The following is a 14,484-nucleotide window of genomic DNA, read 5'->3' on the forward strand; positions in this document are numbered from 1 at the left end:
TACCTCTAGCCTCTGGAGACGCGACCGTAGCGCTTCGCGTAAAGTGGTTGTGTGGCGCTTGTGATTTGGCCAGAGGTACTCAGGTACTTGGGCAGGTACCTCGTGGATGCCTTGTCGCTGAGGTTGCGAGTACCTAAGCCGCACCGAACTAAGACAGAGGCTGCTGAGCTGTTCAGCGGGTCAGGCGCTGGCAAACTCGCCACCCAGCACGTACCGGCCTCTGAAACGCCCAGTACCCAGTACCTCGCTCACGCAAGACCTCCAGCCTGGTCCACAGCCTTCCCCAATTGGGAGCTTGGGTGACTCTAATTTTCAAGTGCTCCAATTCCCACCTCAGCACAAGCATCATCTCAGCCAAACACGTTTCTGGCGCGCGCTCCCTGATCCTGATCTAGGGACCGCTGTTTCGCCTTGCTCTAGCTGGACGGCAGCTCTGTCGCGCTGTATCGACCCCGATTTCGCACCTCCTCACGGAAGCGCTGCGGCTGCTTGCCTGACGCTGACGACGGGCGACGCGGTTTTGCTGGTCGGCAAGGACGAAAACGGTATCTACCTTGCCTGCTACACCACGGCGGTATAAAGGTTTGGAGCTTGCCATCATTCACTATAATGACTGTATTTTAATTGGAACCTCATAGTTATTCAAGCTCGATCGACTCGTAACCTGCCGCGACACCCTCGCAACTTCGCTGCCGAGCAAGAACCTCCGATTTTCGGTTGCGTGAGCCATTGACGCTCCCCCATCGTCAAAGTATTGCTCAATCGGGTCTTCACTGATATTCCCTGTGGTGCTCTGAGTTGAATTATAAAGAAAGCCTCTCAAGATGGCTTCCGAAGGCACTTCGTGGGACGATGATGGATTTGCGGCCGCCGAAGGCGCTCATACTCAGCATAGCGACGAACAAGTTGATAACTTTGCTCAAGACTCTCATGTGTCAGGTGAATCAGCGGATAATGGAACAGAGGATGGAGGGGATTATGACCCAGAATATGTCCCCGTTGAAACAGTTCTCCCAGACCCTCCTGTCTCTGAAAACGCCGCTCCCGCTGCCCCCGCTGTCCTTTCTCAACGTCCAACACCCAAACCAAAAATGTCTGGTGGCTTCTTAGTGGAAGCCTCAGACGATGAAGAAGACGACGAAGGAGACAATGCAGGCCCGGCCGAGCCCTCGGTACTGCAGAGCCAAGTTGGTCAGCCCACTGAGATCACGACGGCCATTGTTCCAGTTCCTCCTGTTCCCACTAATGTTCCATCCAACGTGACTGCAACGCCCCTGGCTAGCCTTGACCCGGTAACGTTATTCGAGGCTCGCATTAAAGAGGACCCTCGGGGGGATATGGATGCTTGGGTGAATCTCATTGCCGAACATAGGCGCAACAACAGGCTGGATGATGTGCGCAAGATTTATAACCAATTTTTGGAAAACTTTCCTCAATCGGTAAGTTTGCGAGGCCTACCAGGCCGGCCGCTCCAAATTTGAGAGGCTCCTATTTCTTTCTGGTCTTGACGCATGACTGACAGTACTAGGGCGACATGTGGGTAGAATGGATCGAGATGGAGCTCGGTATGGACAATTTTGTCAATGCTGAGCAGCTCTTTGGACGATGCTTGATGACCGTTCCCAACGTCAAGCTCTGGACCGTTTATCTCAACTACATTCGCCGTCGAAATGACCTCAATAATGACTCGAATGGCCAGGCCAGGAGAACTGTGACCCAATCGTATGAGTTTGTAATCGATAACATTGGTGTTGACCGGGACTCGGGAAATATCTGGCAAGATTACGTCCAGTTTATCAAAAGCGGCCCTGGACAAATTGGAGGTACTGGTTGGCAAGACCAACAAAAGATGGACCAGCTGCGTAAAGCGTACCATCGTGCAATCAACGTACCCATGTCAACAGTAAACAACCTGTGGAAAGATTACGACCAGTTCGAAATGGCGCTTAATAAAGTGACAGTGTGTCTCTCCGCCCATACATTATAGTACGCCTTCTGCTAACTCGCCAATAGGGACGCAAGTTTATCCAGGAGCGATCTCCTGGCTACATGTCTGCGAAGAGTGGCAATATTGCCTTGGATAATATTACACGGGGCTTGAAGCGTACAAACCTCCCCAGATTGCCACCAGCGCCGGGTTTTGAAGGCGACCAAGAATTTCGCGATCAGGTTGCGCTGTGGAAGAAATGGATTGAGTGGGAGAAGGAAGACCCGCTTGTGCTCAAGGCAGATGAGCCCAAAGTCTTCGCACAGCGAGTTCTGTACTGCTACAAGCAGGCATTGATGGCCTTGCGCTTCTGGCCCGAACTTTGGGTTGATGCCGCAGAATGGTGCCTTCAGAATGACGTAGGAGATGTTGACAAAGAAATGGGTGCCGAGTTCTTGGTACAAGGCATTGCTGCGAACCCTGAGAGCGTTTTACTAGCTCTGAAGCATGCAGACTACATTGAGTCTACATCCCCACTGCGAGAAGGAGACAAATCTGAATTTGCTAAAGCTGTGCGGAAGCCTTTTGATGATGTCTTGAATACGTTGTATGCGATGGGAGACAAGGCGAAGGAGCGCGAAAAGCTGGAAATTTCCACTCTCCGGCAAGCGGCTGCGCAGGAGGCTCCTGTGCAGCAGTCAATCGAGCAAAATTACGACGACGACTATGAAGAAGGGACGCAAAAGAAGATATCTACTGAAGAGCGTATCACTGTCATCCAGAAAGGCTACGCTGCAGAGACCAACCTTCTCTCTCGCACTATCTCATATGTGTGGATTGCCATGGCAAGGGCCATTCGCCGTATTCAAGGCAAAGGCAACCAAACAGATGGCGGGCTGCGAAAAGTCTTCACTGATGCCCGGCAAAAGGGGCGCCTGACCAGCGACGTATATGTTGCTGTTGCGTTGCTGGAATCCGTAGTTTACAAAGATACAGTTGGCGCCAAGATTTTCGAGCGCGGAGCCCGTCTGTTTCCAAATGATGAAGGCTTCATCGTTGAATACTTGAAGTTTTTGCATTCCAAGGACGATACTACGAGTAAGCTACCTAATTGCCATCATGTATTAGTTGAAGGATATCATATCTAACTGCCATTCTAGATGCTCGAGTAGTTTTCGAGACTTGCGTTAACCGTCTTGTCGCCAACCCAGAGACACTTCACAAGGCGAGGCCTCTATACGCATATTTCCACAAATATGAGTCTCAGTACGGCGAACTGTCTCAGATCCACAAGATCGAAGCGAGAATGGCAGAGTTGTTCCCTGAGGACCCCAGACTCAGCATCTTTGCTGCCCGCTACTCGACTGACAAGTTCGATCCCGTCGTCGCCCCGGTCATCATTTCGAAGGCTGCACAAATGCGGCCAAGGCTTGCCGCCCCCATTACTGAGCAACCTGCATCAGCACGCAACAGCTTCCCCCCACAGCGAGAGCTGAGCCCACGCCCGCAGTATGTCAGAGCTACTGCTTCCCCGAAGCGCCCCCTTGGTCCAGATGACGAAGAGCTCAACCCTCCAAAGAGACTCGCCAGAGGATCATCCCCTCTCAAAGGGGCGGCTGGTCGACGGCTCGACCAGCAGCGCCGCAACCAGTCATCAGCTCTCCATCGCGATATTACGTTCCTCTTGGGAATTCTCCCTCCTGCCCATACCTATGACTCGCAGCGACTCAGCGCAGCTAACATGGTCTCACTCCTACGCGATACTCCGCTTCCAGACTACGGGACTTGGAAGGCACAAACCGGGGGACAGTATCGCTTTACCGCCCCAGTACACGGTCGACAGCCGTCGGGAGACTTTCCAAGACCGATTAGCCCGTATGGCCGAATTGCACCTGCTTCCAATGTTTATAGACAGTCGCCTCTAAGGACAGAGACCGGCAGCACGTTCCCAACGATTCCCTACGGGGCAACTGACGCAAGTGGAACCCCAACCCAATGGCCTCCGGCGCCACCACCGTCTGGATACGGCGCACCAGCTCCGGGCCAATATGGAGGGTATCGCTTTCAATAGAACAAAGAGATTTGGTGAATTGTAACGAAAGACTTGAGTATGTTTAGCAAATTGGACATTTACGACTGGATAATGAAGGAGATAAGAGAGGAGAAAGAATATAGCTTGTTGTTCAAGATGAAGGTTGGCGGTCAATGCTTGTTCTTGATGCATTCCGAAGGCGTTTGGCAGGAAATAAGAAGTTGGACGGGTTATTTAACTTAGATATCACACTCGAGCATTTGTGCTTGCATCTTTTGGTGAGAGTCAGATTTGGGACGGCTGAGCTGCAGTAGGTAGCTGATGATTTGCAAATGGATATAGCGTGCACGCTGTCTACCTTGTGGGCAGCAAGTGCAATGAAAGTAAACTCACATACCTCTTACTGTTTCAGATTTCCAGACCTTGATGCTATATGTAACATTATGAATAAGAGTTATTCTCAACACCCCAGTTTTGTGATCCAATACTCTATTTATGGCCTCTTAAGGTGATTAGTCTACACGCACACACATATATATATATAACCAGAAGAAGTAGAAAAAGTAAAAGAAATAAAGGAAGTGGAGGAGGTAGAGCAGGTAGAGCGGGTAGAAGAAGACTGGAACAGCTGTGATTTAGCGGTATTAGCTACGATTGGGATTCTGGATAGCGAAAGTGGTGTGTTGAATGATAATTTCCCACGAAAAATATTTGCTCAGTCCATTGTTTCTGACCCCTCGCGAATGAACTGCTAATGAGTTGATCACTGCTCGCCTTGCTCTTCGACGGGACAGAGCAAAAAGTCAAACATGATGCCCAGAGCTTGACTGACAAGCCTTGTGCCACAAAGATGTTAGTTTAAATGCCCGAATTCTCCCATTTGGTCCGCCCACTGGAAGCACAAAGCCGTCAAACGTCACAATAAAGCAAGTAGACGTCGTTCTCGCGGCTATGTGCATAGAAAAAGCGGTGGCAGGACAATGCTCTTATCATTCCATGCCTGTTCAGACCTCTAGGCCTCCTATTGTGCAACTCTCTTTGTAGGACAGACTGGGGATCTGTGGAGTTGTCATGCCTCTAGCCTTCCCGCTTGACTCGACGTCCCTTTATCTCCGGAAACGCGGCTTCACTTTTTATTGTATTTCGATCCCATACGCCCTTTCTATTCCAACGAGTCTGCACTGATCCATAGCTACTTCGCCAATTACCGCAGTGCTGTTGTTGCACCTATTTTTGCAGCTGACCGACACTTGGCCTCACGTGTTTAGCTTCACAATCACTCCTCCGGCTGGCACCTGCTCACAACTATAAGATGCCCTCTCTTCTCCTTCCTCCTCCTCTCTTCTTTCCTTACTCTTCACCACACTCGCAACCGATCTTCCTTGCGGCCAATCCATTCTCCTGCAGGCAAGATTCTTTGATCCTCTTCTCGACCTTCAACGCTGCTTGCACAGAGATCATTTGTTGCCTGTTCTACGAACACAACTTCTGGGTGAGTAGCCTGGTTCTCTTTTGCTGCTTTTTCAACTCTTTGAATTACCGCTCTATCCGTCATCATATTTTCTTGAATGATATCCCCAGCTCTTCGCTCTATTCATACATTTATTACTCGCTTTGGCCGTTGTACTCGTGCAGCGTCTTTGGTCATTGCACACTTCTCCAGCTTAACAATAATCTTATTGGCATCGAGCTTTGATCTGAAGGTGCTCCATTCCATTGTGATCTTGCTCAGACTATCATTTCACCTGTCCTTTTCTTTGACACTTGGCCATCTTCCTTATACATCGCCCCCACTCGCGTATTTAATCACATTCCCTATCACAAAGAGACATTTTTGGACTCTTTGAGCGGTCACTAAACGTTCTCAATTTTCCTTCACCTTTGCCTGTAAAATCACACCAATCTAGTTTTGATCTCTTTGGGGTCTCTACTTAGAGGGAATCATTTCACCGCTGTGTCTCAACGTGTCATGAGCTGCATCGGCTAACACGTTTATTAACCAGACCCCCTTGAAACTATCGTCTCGGAACTGAGCTCTTCTACAAATCCTGGAATCATTTTTTTACGTACGACACTCTCAAACATATCCAGTAGAGGCTTCATACACACTCGGGTACGTCTGCTACAAGAAAGCTTCTCTGGTTGAGCCATTGGATCAGTTACCCTTTCTGTCTCTCGATTCGAATGTCTCGATTTATTCATCTGCTCAGGGATATCTAATCGTGTGATAGATACTTGTAGAGAAAGCGCCACTCAGGAAGCTACACGGTGAAAGTCAAGGTAAATCTCACATTCACCTCTCTTGAACTTGCTCCTTCTTCTTTGGTATATGATACTGCATACGTTTGTAGGCTTGGGCGCTTATACCCTGTAATATGCACATATTATTCTCTTCCCGTTTTATTTTCTTCCACCCTCCCATCTCTTGGTTTTCATTTACTAACTTGATTCGGCAGTCAGGATGTCTGATCGAGGCCGCTCCCCTGCCGGCTCTGCGCCTGGCACCTCGCCTCAATCCCGTCAACCATCTGTGTCAGCCTCTGGTCGAAGCCGAGCGGCTTCTCCAGCGCAGGCTTCAGGCCCCGGTGATCCCAAAACTGGCTGGGCGCCTAGTATGGGATTCGACCCGGCAAAGCCACCAAGCAAGGATCGAAAGGGCAATACCCGCATGGAACTGCCTCCGGATGCCTACATTTCCAACGAGGAGCACAAAGACGTGTTTGCTGTTCGCGGAAATAAATTCAACACTGAGGGTCGTGCAGAGAGGGTTGAAGTCAATCAATTTCGCATGACCAAGTTTGACTTCAGTAAGAAGATATATCAGTATGATGTAAGTATATTTGAATCAAGGCTCCTGAGAATTTTATCACTGACATTCCTCAATAGATTGTCCTTTCTCCTGAGCCGGAGAAACGTGGACCGGTGATGAAGAAGATTTGGGCTCACCCAAGTCTTCGACAGGCGCTGTCTGCCTACAACTACCAAATGTGGATTATCGACGGCTCTAGACTGGCATGGTCTCCTTCTTTGGTGGATCGCGGCGAGATTCGCGTTATTGTTGATCTAGATAATGGCCAACCAGCTCGCAATGGCCGTTCCAATAAGTTTCACGTCATTTTGCGCAAAACTACAGAGATTCAAATGGCCGTTCTTCGAGGATATTTGGAGAGAAAGATTCAATTCAACAACAGCGTCCAGGAAGCGCTCAACTTCATGGACCACCTTATTCGCCAGTGGCCATCGGAGCATTTACTCGCCATTAAGCGCAACTTCTACAAGAAGAACGAGCCTGGAATTCCTCTCTTACGTGATGGTGTTATTGAGGTTCACAAAGGAACGTACGCTTCGCTAAGACTCTCCAACAATCTCAGCAATGGGGGCGTTGGTCTGGCTCTTAATGCAGATGTTACTAACACCTGCTTTTGGACTGGCCGACAGACATTGGATCAGGTTATGATCAACTTTCTCGCCACCCTTGATAAGCGTTACAGGGGAATTAACCCAGCCACCACGACACTCTTTAGGCCCACACAAAATGCTAGAGGAGAGTGGCAGTCCTCTGATGCTTTCAAACAGCTTCGAAAGCTGCGAAAACTCAAGTTTACCATCCGACACAACAATCGGGATCCCAAAATTGCTGAAAAGGTATACACGGTGGTAGACTTTCTATTTGACCAAAGTTATGGAGGAGAGGGCGCCAATGCCAGAAATGTCACGTTCGATTACAACGGACGAAAAATATCTATTGCTGATTACTACCGAGAGAAGTATAACGCTCACTTGCGATTTGCGCATCTTCCACTTATCACTACTGGCAAAAATGGTCACATCCCGATGGAGCTCGCGTTTGTTGAGCCGATGCAACGATACGCATTCAAGCTAAACCCTGAGCAAACTGCAGCAATGATCAAAATTGCTGTCACTCGCCCAAATATTCGCAAGAGTGATATCATGAAGAATGTAGGAGATCTTCAGCTGCAAAAGGACCCTTATCTCAAACACTATGGAATTCAGTTGGAATCTGCATTTTCGAAGACAGATGCCAGAGTTTTGAACCCGCCTGTTGTTAGCTTCAGTCAAGGTACAGCTGATCCCAAATACTCCGGCCGTTGGGACCTGCGTGGCAAAAAATTCTTCAAGCAGAACGTGGCACCTCTCATGAACTGGGGTTTCTTGGTGATGGACGACTGCGTCAACCCCAACCAACTCCAGCAATTTGCTCGGAGTTTCAAAACAACTTTTATGGGCCATGGAGGTCTTTGCCAGACCGATCCAGTCTTTGTTACCGTGCCTGGTAACATCAAAACAAATGTTGCTCAAGCGCTTGCACATGCGCACAACCAAATTACTCGAGAGCGAGGCTATACTCAACTCCTCTTTGTTGTTGTTCAGCACAAGAATAGCCCTCATTACGAGCGTTTGAAGAAGTCTGCTGATTGCCGTTTTGGAATTTTGACCCAGGTCGTGAATGGAGCTTCCGTTGCGTCAAACAATGGCCAGTACCATTCCAATGTATGCATGAAAGTCAATGCAAAGCTTGGGGGATCAACATCACGTACGAATCCTCCGTGGAAATTAGCCCAAGGAGGCACTTATTTCCCTAGAGAACGTCCCACAATGGTCATTGGAGTTGACATCTCTCATCCAGCTCCCGGTGGACCCTCGCCTTCTGTGGCGGCGATGACAATGTCTGTTGACAGGGACGCAACCAAGTATGCAGCCATGGTTGAGACGAACGGTTATCGAGTAGAAATGCTCACATCTGCCAACATAAACTTTATGTTCGGACACCTGAGTAAAGTGTGGATGGGTGGTCATGATCGCCAATTCCCCAAACATGTCATTTATTTCCGTGATGGCGTTGCAGAAGGTCAGTTTGCTCATGTTATGGAGCAAGAGATTAAAGAGATCAAGGCATATTTCAAGCGAGCAGCTCCCGATCAGCCACTTCCCAAATTCACCGTGATTGTGGCTACCAAACGTCATCATATTCGATTTTTCCCGGAAAAAGGAGACCGAAATAGCAACGCCTTGCCAGGCACTCTGGTCGAGAAGGAGGTGACTCACCCATTCATGTTTGATTTCTATCTGTGCTCGCATGTAGCTATTCAAGGAACCGCCAGACCCGTCCATTATCATGTTCTTCTTGATGAGATGAATATCCCGGTCAACGAGCTACAGAAGATGATCTACCATCAATGTTATTCTTATGCTAGATCAACAACACCTGTGTCGCTGCATCCAGCAGTGTACTATGCGCATCTCGCAGGCGCCCGAGCTCGTGCCCACGAGAATATTGCAACCAGTGAAGGTTTCCGAGCTGGTGCAAAGGGTCACGAGATGATTCGTGACAGAGTGGCCAAAGGCGAGTCACTCAGTGTCCCTCAACGGGGAAGTGATGCTCCAGCTCTACTCCAACTTGGCGGTAGACCGGAAAACGCTAATAATCCTGTCAATGGAGAGATGAGACAGAGAGACTTCTTCCGAAGCACCATGTGGTACATCTAAGTAGCCATTGTGCTGAGAAGAACGGAAGAGAAGTTTGAGACAGAAATTTGCTTTCATGGGATGGCGTGGATGGATCATAGATGAGGCGGTTTACAGCAGAAAGTATGAGAGAAAGTCTTCTTCTTTTTTGGACCGTTCTTAAACAGATATCGGGCACACTCTAGTACCCAACATGAACAAAAGGGGCGACCGGATTGGCGGGAAGTGGCGGTGGAGGTTATTTGCTCTTATAATGAGTTCGTATAATTTAGATAGTTAACAAAAGTTTTTGTTTTTTAAACAAAAATAGTTATAAAGCTCTATGTGCCACTGATGGTGATATATGCCACCTTAGGTTCGAGTGTTGCCTGCCATGGGGACCAAATATCCACCATGTGCTTGATGTATGAAACTTGTGACAGTGGCACAATATGCATACCCTTGCTGAGATATATGACATGATTTCTGTAAATTCTGTAATCATGCTCGTCACATAGCGTATTGTAGGTAATAGATGAGTAGACAGGGGAGATCTTGGAGATGGAATAGGCTAGCGAGTGAAGGGATGGATAACGGAGACAGTAATCTTCTTTTCATTTTTCTACTGATTCTACTACTTTGCTTGTTGTGTTCCAAAGAAGCCAATTCACGCCCACATCCTCCAAGTTTCCAAGAATATGTAGTATTGTTATAAAGTCACATCTTTTGTTTCGATCTAAAGCATACCAGCAAAGACAAACCTGGTATCTCATATATTGTACAACGCCTGTATTGCCGCACATCTTCTAAATCTCTGTGAACAAAGCAAGCATACAATCCCATGCCACGTCAATCCTACTCCTCCCCTTTCTTCTCCCTCAAAAGAATTTCGACGTTACAGCTCCCATAACCATATTCCGTTTCTGCCTCCCTACAAACTTGCTAACATCGTCTGCCCATCCTTCTGATTGCTCCTGCAACGTATTCATCGTATCTCCCATAAGATTCAGCTTTTCCGTTCTCTCGTTGAGCTGTCTTGTTAAATAGTCTCCCCAGCCTTCTTTGGCTGATCCTACATTGGAACCGATCTTGGCAGCACGTTGCTCCGCCGCAGCGGCCTCCATCATCCTCTTACTAGGGGGCCTGTTGGGGCCTCCTATCAAAAGATCGAGATCCAGTGGCGAAACATGCTGTGTTCCGCTTATCCATTGAAGGTTGGAAATCGCCGGCCGGGGTGGAGTAGGAATCTTGGGATTGATCAGCGTATCTGGGGACTGCTGCAACTCCTTGCCCGCCCCCCAAACATGAACGACAGCCATTTCTGCCGGCCCAGCCCAAGCAAATATATCGCCTGTTTGCGTCACAATGCTTGCTGTGCTTCGCGTACGATCCACCATTGGGAGCTTTGCGCTACCTAGGTCTCGCATGCCTGGAATGCTATATGCTCGAGCTGATCCGTCTCTGAAAGCTGCAACAATAGCATACCCATTTAGCTCAAGCTCTGCCACGCAAGCTGAAGCACATATTACATCATCGAATTCTTTGGAAGCGCCCTTTGAGTGAGCAGGTCTGCATATCCTGATTTCCTTTTCGGTGACTGTGCTGAACGTTAGCTAGTTCGTTTATTGAATGATGGTCATATAGTCTTCGTCTTTAAACTGACACCGGAAAAAGATGAATGAGACTAGATAGGAGAATACTTACCTGCAACGAGAGCCCCATTCACTTGGCGCCCCTCCCGTAGTCCACCCACGGTATGCCCCGTGGCGAGTGCTGGCTTGCCCGTGTCAGCCTGAATGGGATTCAGAGACACGACTTTCCCATCGAAGTTCACCGTTCCTGCTACCTCAGCTGTGTACGATCCTCCTCCTCCGGGCAGTAGCTTCAATGTAATAACTTTGCCCAAGTTAGTCCCGACAAAGCAACAAATGGATGAGTATTTATCATCATCCAGCGTCATCACGCCAAACTCCACCACCGTAGGCCACTCTTTCACCGGTGCTGAACTCGATCTCGAGTGGCCTTTGAGGAATGACATTCTGTTTTCGGTTTTTGCAAAATCGGTCATTGGGGCTTGGAAAATGATCTTGGGGCCGCGAAGATCGATCAACGTCAGAAAGCCAAGCTCTGATCCAATCGCAGCGAATCCAACGTTTGATATCTGAACGGCAGTGATTGGGCCCTGCATCATCTCATACAGGACAACAGGCTGTAACCCTTCCTTTAGGTTCGGCTCCGCCCTAGAGCTGATGTCGGAGAGCCCCTTTGGATTCGGATCCAGCTGTGTGGGCTGATTCTTTCCATAAGAGTGGTTTACGCCCCAGCGAAATATCACAGCCTCTCCGGTCTTGGTACCGACAATAAACTCGGCAGTAGCGCTGGACAAGCTCATCGCTGTAACTTCTACGTCTTCATATCGATCTAGGGCCCTGGCCAGGTCAACCTGCAACTGGACTTCATTTTCAATTTGATCAGCGTGTCCAGAGTCCCAAAGCCGTATAATACTATCAGCATGTGCAGTCTGAATAATTGTGCGATCTTCGAATCGTTTTTTGGGCCTCGGGCCAGTTGCTCCGCCCTTCAAAATAGGTTCTCCCTGGTCTCTCTTCTCCACCATCGTCAGCCACCTGGGTCGGTCGACACTGGAGACATTGAATTTTGTAACAAAGGGATGCACGAAGAAGGTAGATGGATGAAGCTGGTTCGTAGGGCTGATTTGGTATCCTGACGGGAAACTCAATGTAATCAGTTCTCCAGAAGTAAGCAGCGCAATTACGGCGATGGGATCCTGGGCGCCTCCAAAATAAGGGGATTCTCTTGGAATGAGCAGAAAATCCACCGCTTGGGCTCCAGGTGGCAGGGCTAACGGAATATGTCGCTTGCCGCGGAAATGGTTCTCCAAAGCCTGCCAAGTGGAGGTAGCATATATAGGCGTCACACCAAGCTCGATAAACGTCAACCTCTTGGGAGACGAATCAACACTCTCGCCGCCCGCAATCAATAAACCTGTATCATCGCAGTTTTGCTTGCAGCACCAGGCTATCTTGACAAAAGGATCAGAGTATCCCGTTGTTGGTGCGCTTGGGGTGGCATGGTGGATGCCCATCTCCGTGAGAGTTCTTGCCATGACGATTTTTCCTTCTTTGGGATCCCAGAAGACCAAGCTTCCATCTTCGTGTGCGGTGAGAATAAAGGTTCCGGAAGGGTGCCACAGCGCATGGGTCAAACGAGGGCGGCGCACAGCATCCATGCCGACACTGCTTCCTCCAGGCGCACCAGGCGGTAAAATGTATTCCAAGAATTGCTGTGGCTGATTTTGCTTAAACGTATAGACGACTGCGCCGTGGCTGTATCCGATCAGGAGCTTGCCAGCGTCTCGAGGATGCATCGACAGGGTGATCAAGGTGACAGTGTGCTGCGTTGGATCTTTGTCTCTCCAAAAGTTGGGGAGTCGGAACTGCCGAGCGAGGCCGTGTCTATCGAGGTCATACGCCAAGACGTCTCCATTCTGCATTCCGATAAATGCCCAGTCAAGCATTGGGTCCGTCACCATTGCGGCCACAGTCCCGCCGATGACCTGCGAGGCTACACGCTCTCCCGTGTCGAGATCCCAAAGGCTGAGCTCATTGTTCCTGTCGAGGCTGACGAGACGATTTGCGCTGAATTGCACGGACTGGAAGGAGGTTCGTCGCGGCGGATCAAACGTCTTCTGAACGCGTTGCTGGCCGAAAACATAGATTTTGCCGGGGCCGAACTTGCTCTCGGCCGTTCCGATGGCAAGCAGAGACTGCACAGGATCGTATGCAAAGCAACTGTTTATCGCGTGTTAGAGATCATATTCACACTTCCATCCTCTTGCCTCATATCGCCTGCTGCTGTTGGGTATAATCTTAATCGTATCGTCGTCTTCGCTATAGTATGGCGGGGCATTGGTTGCGTCATAGCTACTGGAGTCGACACTCACCTTATCTGGGAGTTGAGGCCGTATCGCGCATGATCGTCGGGAGTAAAGAGCTCTGGTCGGATGCTGCCAGACAGGTCATTCTGGATGCCTGCCTGTTTGCCTCGCAGAAAGCCAGCCATGGCGCGCCGTAGCTATAGTAGCTGAGTTTGCGAGAGGTTGGATTAAAGGGAGAGCATTTGTTTGGTCAAAGAGTTGAGCTCAGTAGCAACCAAGGCGGGACCGGGGCAGTGCTCCATAGCGGGGTCTGGCAGCCGAAGCCACCGGGAGTTCCACTGCGCCTCTGGGCATTTACATGTATTTTGCGTCTCCGCCGCAGTCAAAAGCAGCTGATGTCGATGCCAAGCATGAGTTTCGGCCAAATTCCGTATCAGTTACAAGCAGAAAAATAGGGACCGCAATATGAAGGCACACACACAAAGAAGAATAAGAATGCCAAGATTTATTAAGATCATGTTATACATGTATGTGGCGGAAGCAGTAAGTAGCAGTAAGTAGCAGCAGTAGCAGCAGTAGCAGCAGTAGCACATACAACTTATGGATGGGACACAACACCAGATATGGGAAAAGTACTGCAATACTGTCAAAAATCATTCAGCGTCAAGACAAAAAAGATTTTACAAAGCTCACAGCAAGATGAACAAAATATGGAGCATGTCAAAGGCAACGGCAATTCAGGATGGAAAAAAGAAGTTTATGAGTATACGAATGGGAAATGGAATTATTTGGACGAAGATGGGAACTTTCAGCGCTGTGATAAAGATGGAAATAAGATTTAGGCATGGGTAACAATGTAACAATACGAACGGTGGCGGTAGGCGGCTTCAGCAGCGATAGCAAGTTCCCGGGGCGTTCTACGGCTCACACTTGAACAGTATATGAGCAGCACGCGTACTGGTGTCCACAAAGGGGGCTCCTATATGAGTATTACCCTCATGTATAAAGATTCCTTTCATGTTATTTATATATATGGCAGAAGGTAGAAGCAGTAGAAGCAGTAGAGAGTAGAGGCAGTAGAGGCAGTAGAGGCAGTAGAGGCAGTAGAGGCAGTAGAGGCAGTAGAGGCAGTAGAGGCAGTAGAGGCAGTAGAGGCAGTAG

General features: G+C 49.0%; 3 protein-coding genes across 3 annotated transcripts; 2 read left to right on the forward strand and 1 right to left on the reverse strand.

The window, feature by feature from the left end:
- The first annotated feature begins 113 nt into the window (after positions 1–113).
- Positions 114–4,145, forward strand: GGI43DRAFT_77304 (cleavage polyadenylation factor subunit RNA14). Its single transcript, XM_083210286.1, has 5 exons — positions 114–582; positions 639–1,439; positions 1,529–1,960; positions 2,014–3,025; positions 3,088–4,145. Exons 2-5 carry the CDS (start codon positions 825–827, stop codon positions 3,996–3,998), a joined length of 2,970 nt encoding a protein of 989 aa, XP_083060003.1. The 5' UTR covers positions 114–582; positions 639–824; the 3' UTR covers positions 3,999–4,145.
- Positions 4,146–6,420: 2,275 nt separating this feature from the next.
- On the forward strand, positions 6,421–9,467 carry GGI43DRAFT_428141 (Piwi domain-containing protein; the record flags this gene model as incomplete). Its single annotated transcript, XM_083208912.1, has 2 exons — positions 6,421–6,789; positions 6,846–9,467. 2 exons carry the CDS (start codon positions 6,421–6,423, stop codon positions 9,465–9,467), a joined length of 2,991 nt encoding a protein of 996 aa, XP_083060004.1.
- Positions 9,468–10,016: 549 nt separating this feature from the next.
- Positions 10,017–13,508, reverse strand: GGI43DRAFT_428145 (lethal giant larvae like, C-terminal-domain-containing protein; the record flags this gene model as incomplete). The annotated part of the gene is made up of 3 exons (XM_083208913.1): positions 10,017–11,022; positions 11,130–13,237; positions 13,390–13,508. The coding sequence occupies 3 exons, from the start codon at positions 13,506–13,508 to the stop codon at positions 10,304–10,306; spliced, it is 2,946 nt and encodes a 981-aa protein (XP_083060005.1). The 3' UTR covers positions 10,017–10,303.
- Between the last annotated feature and the right edge of the window lie 976 nt (positions 13,509–14,484).

The sequence above is a fragment of the Trichoderma evansii genome, assembly GCF_050947405.1.
Source record: "Trichoderma evansii strain SZMC 28006 chromosome Unknown GGI43scaffold_12, whole genome shotgun sequence".
Taxonomy (NCBI): Eukaryota; Fungi; Ascomycota; class Sordariomycetes; order Hypocreales; family Hypocreaceae; genus Trichoderma; species Trichoderma evansii.

What these genes read in the sequence shown, in the direction of transcription:
- GGI43DRAFT_77304 (XM_083210286.1), top strand. Translation starts at nt 825, where the DNA reads ATGGCTTCCGAAGGCACTTCGTGGGACGATGATGGATTTGCGGCCGCC. An exon ending in TGGCGCTTAATAAAGTGACA is followed by an intron (nt 1,961 to 2,013) that starts GTGTGTCTCTCC and finishes ACTCGCCAATAG; the next exon opens with GGACGCAAGTTTATCCAGGA. An exon ending in TTCCAAGGACGATACTACGA is followed by an intron (nt 3,026 to 3,087) that starts GTAAGCTACCTA and finishes CTGCCATTCTAG; the next exon opens with ATGCTCGAGTAGTTTTCGAG.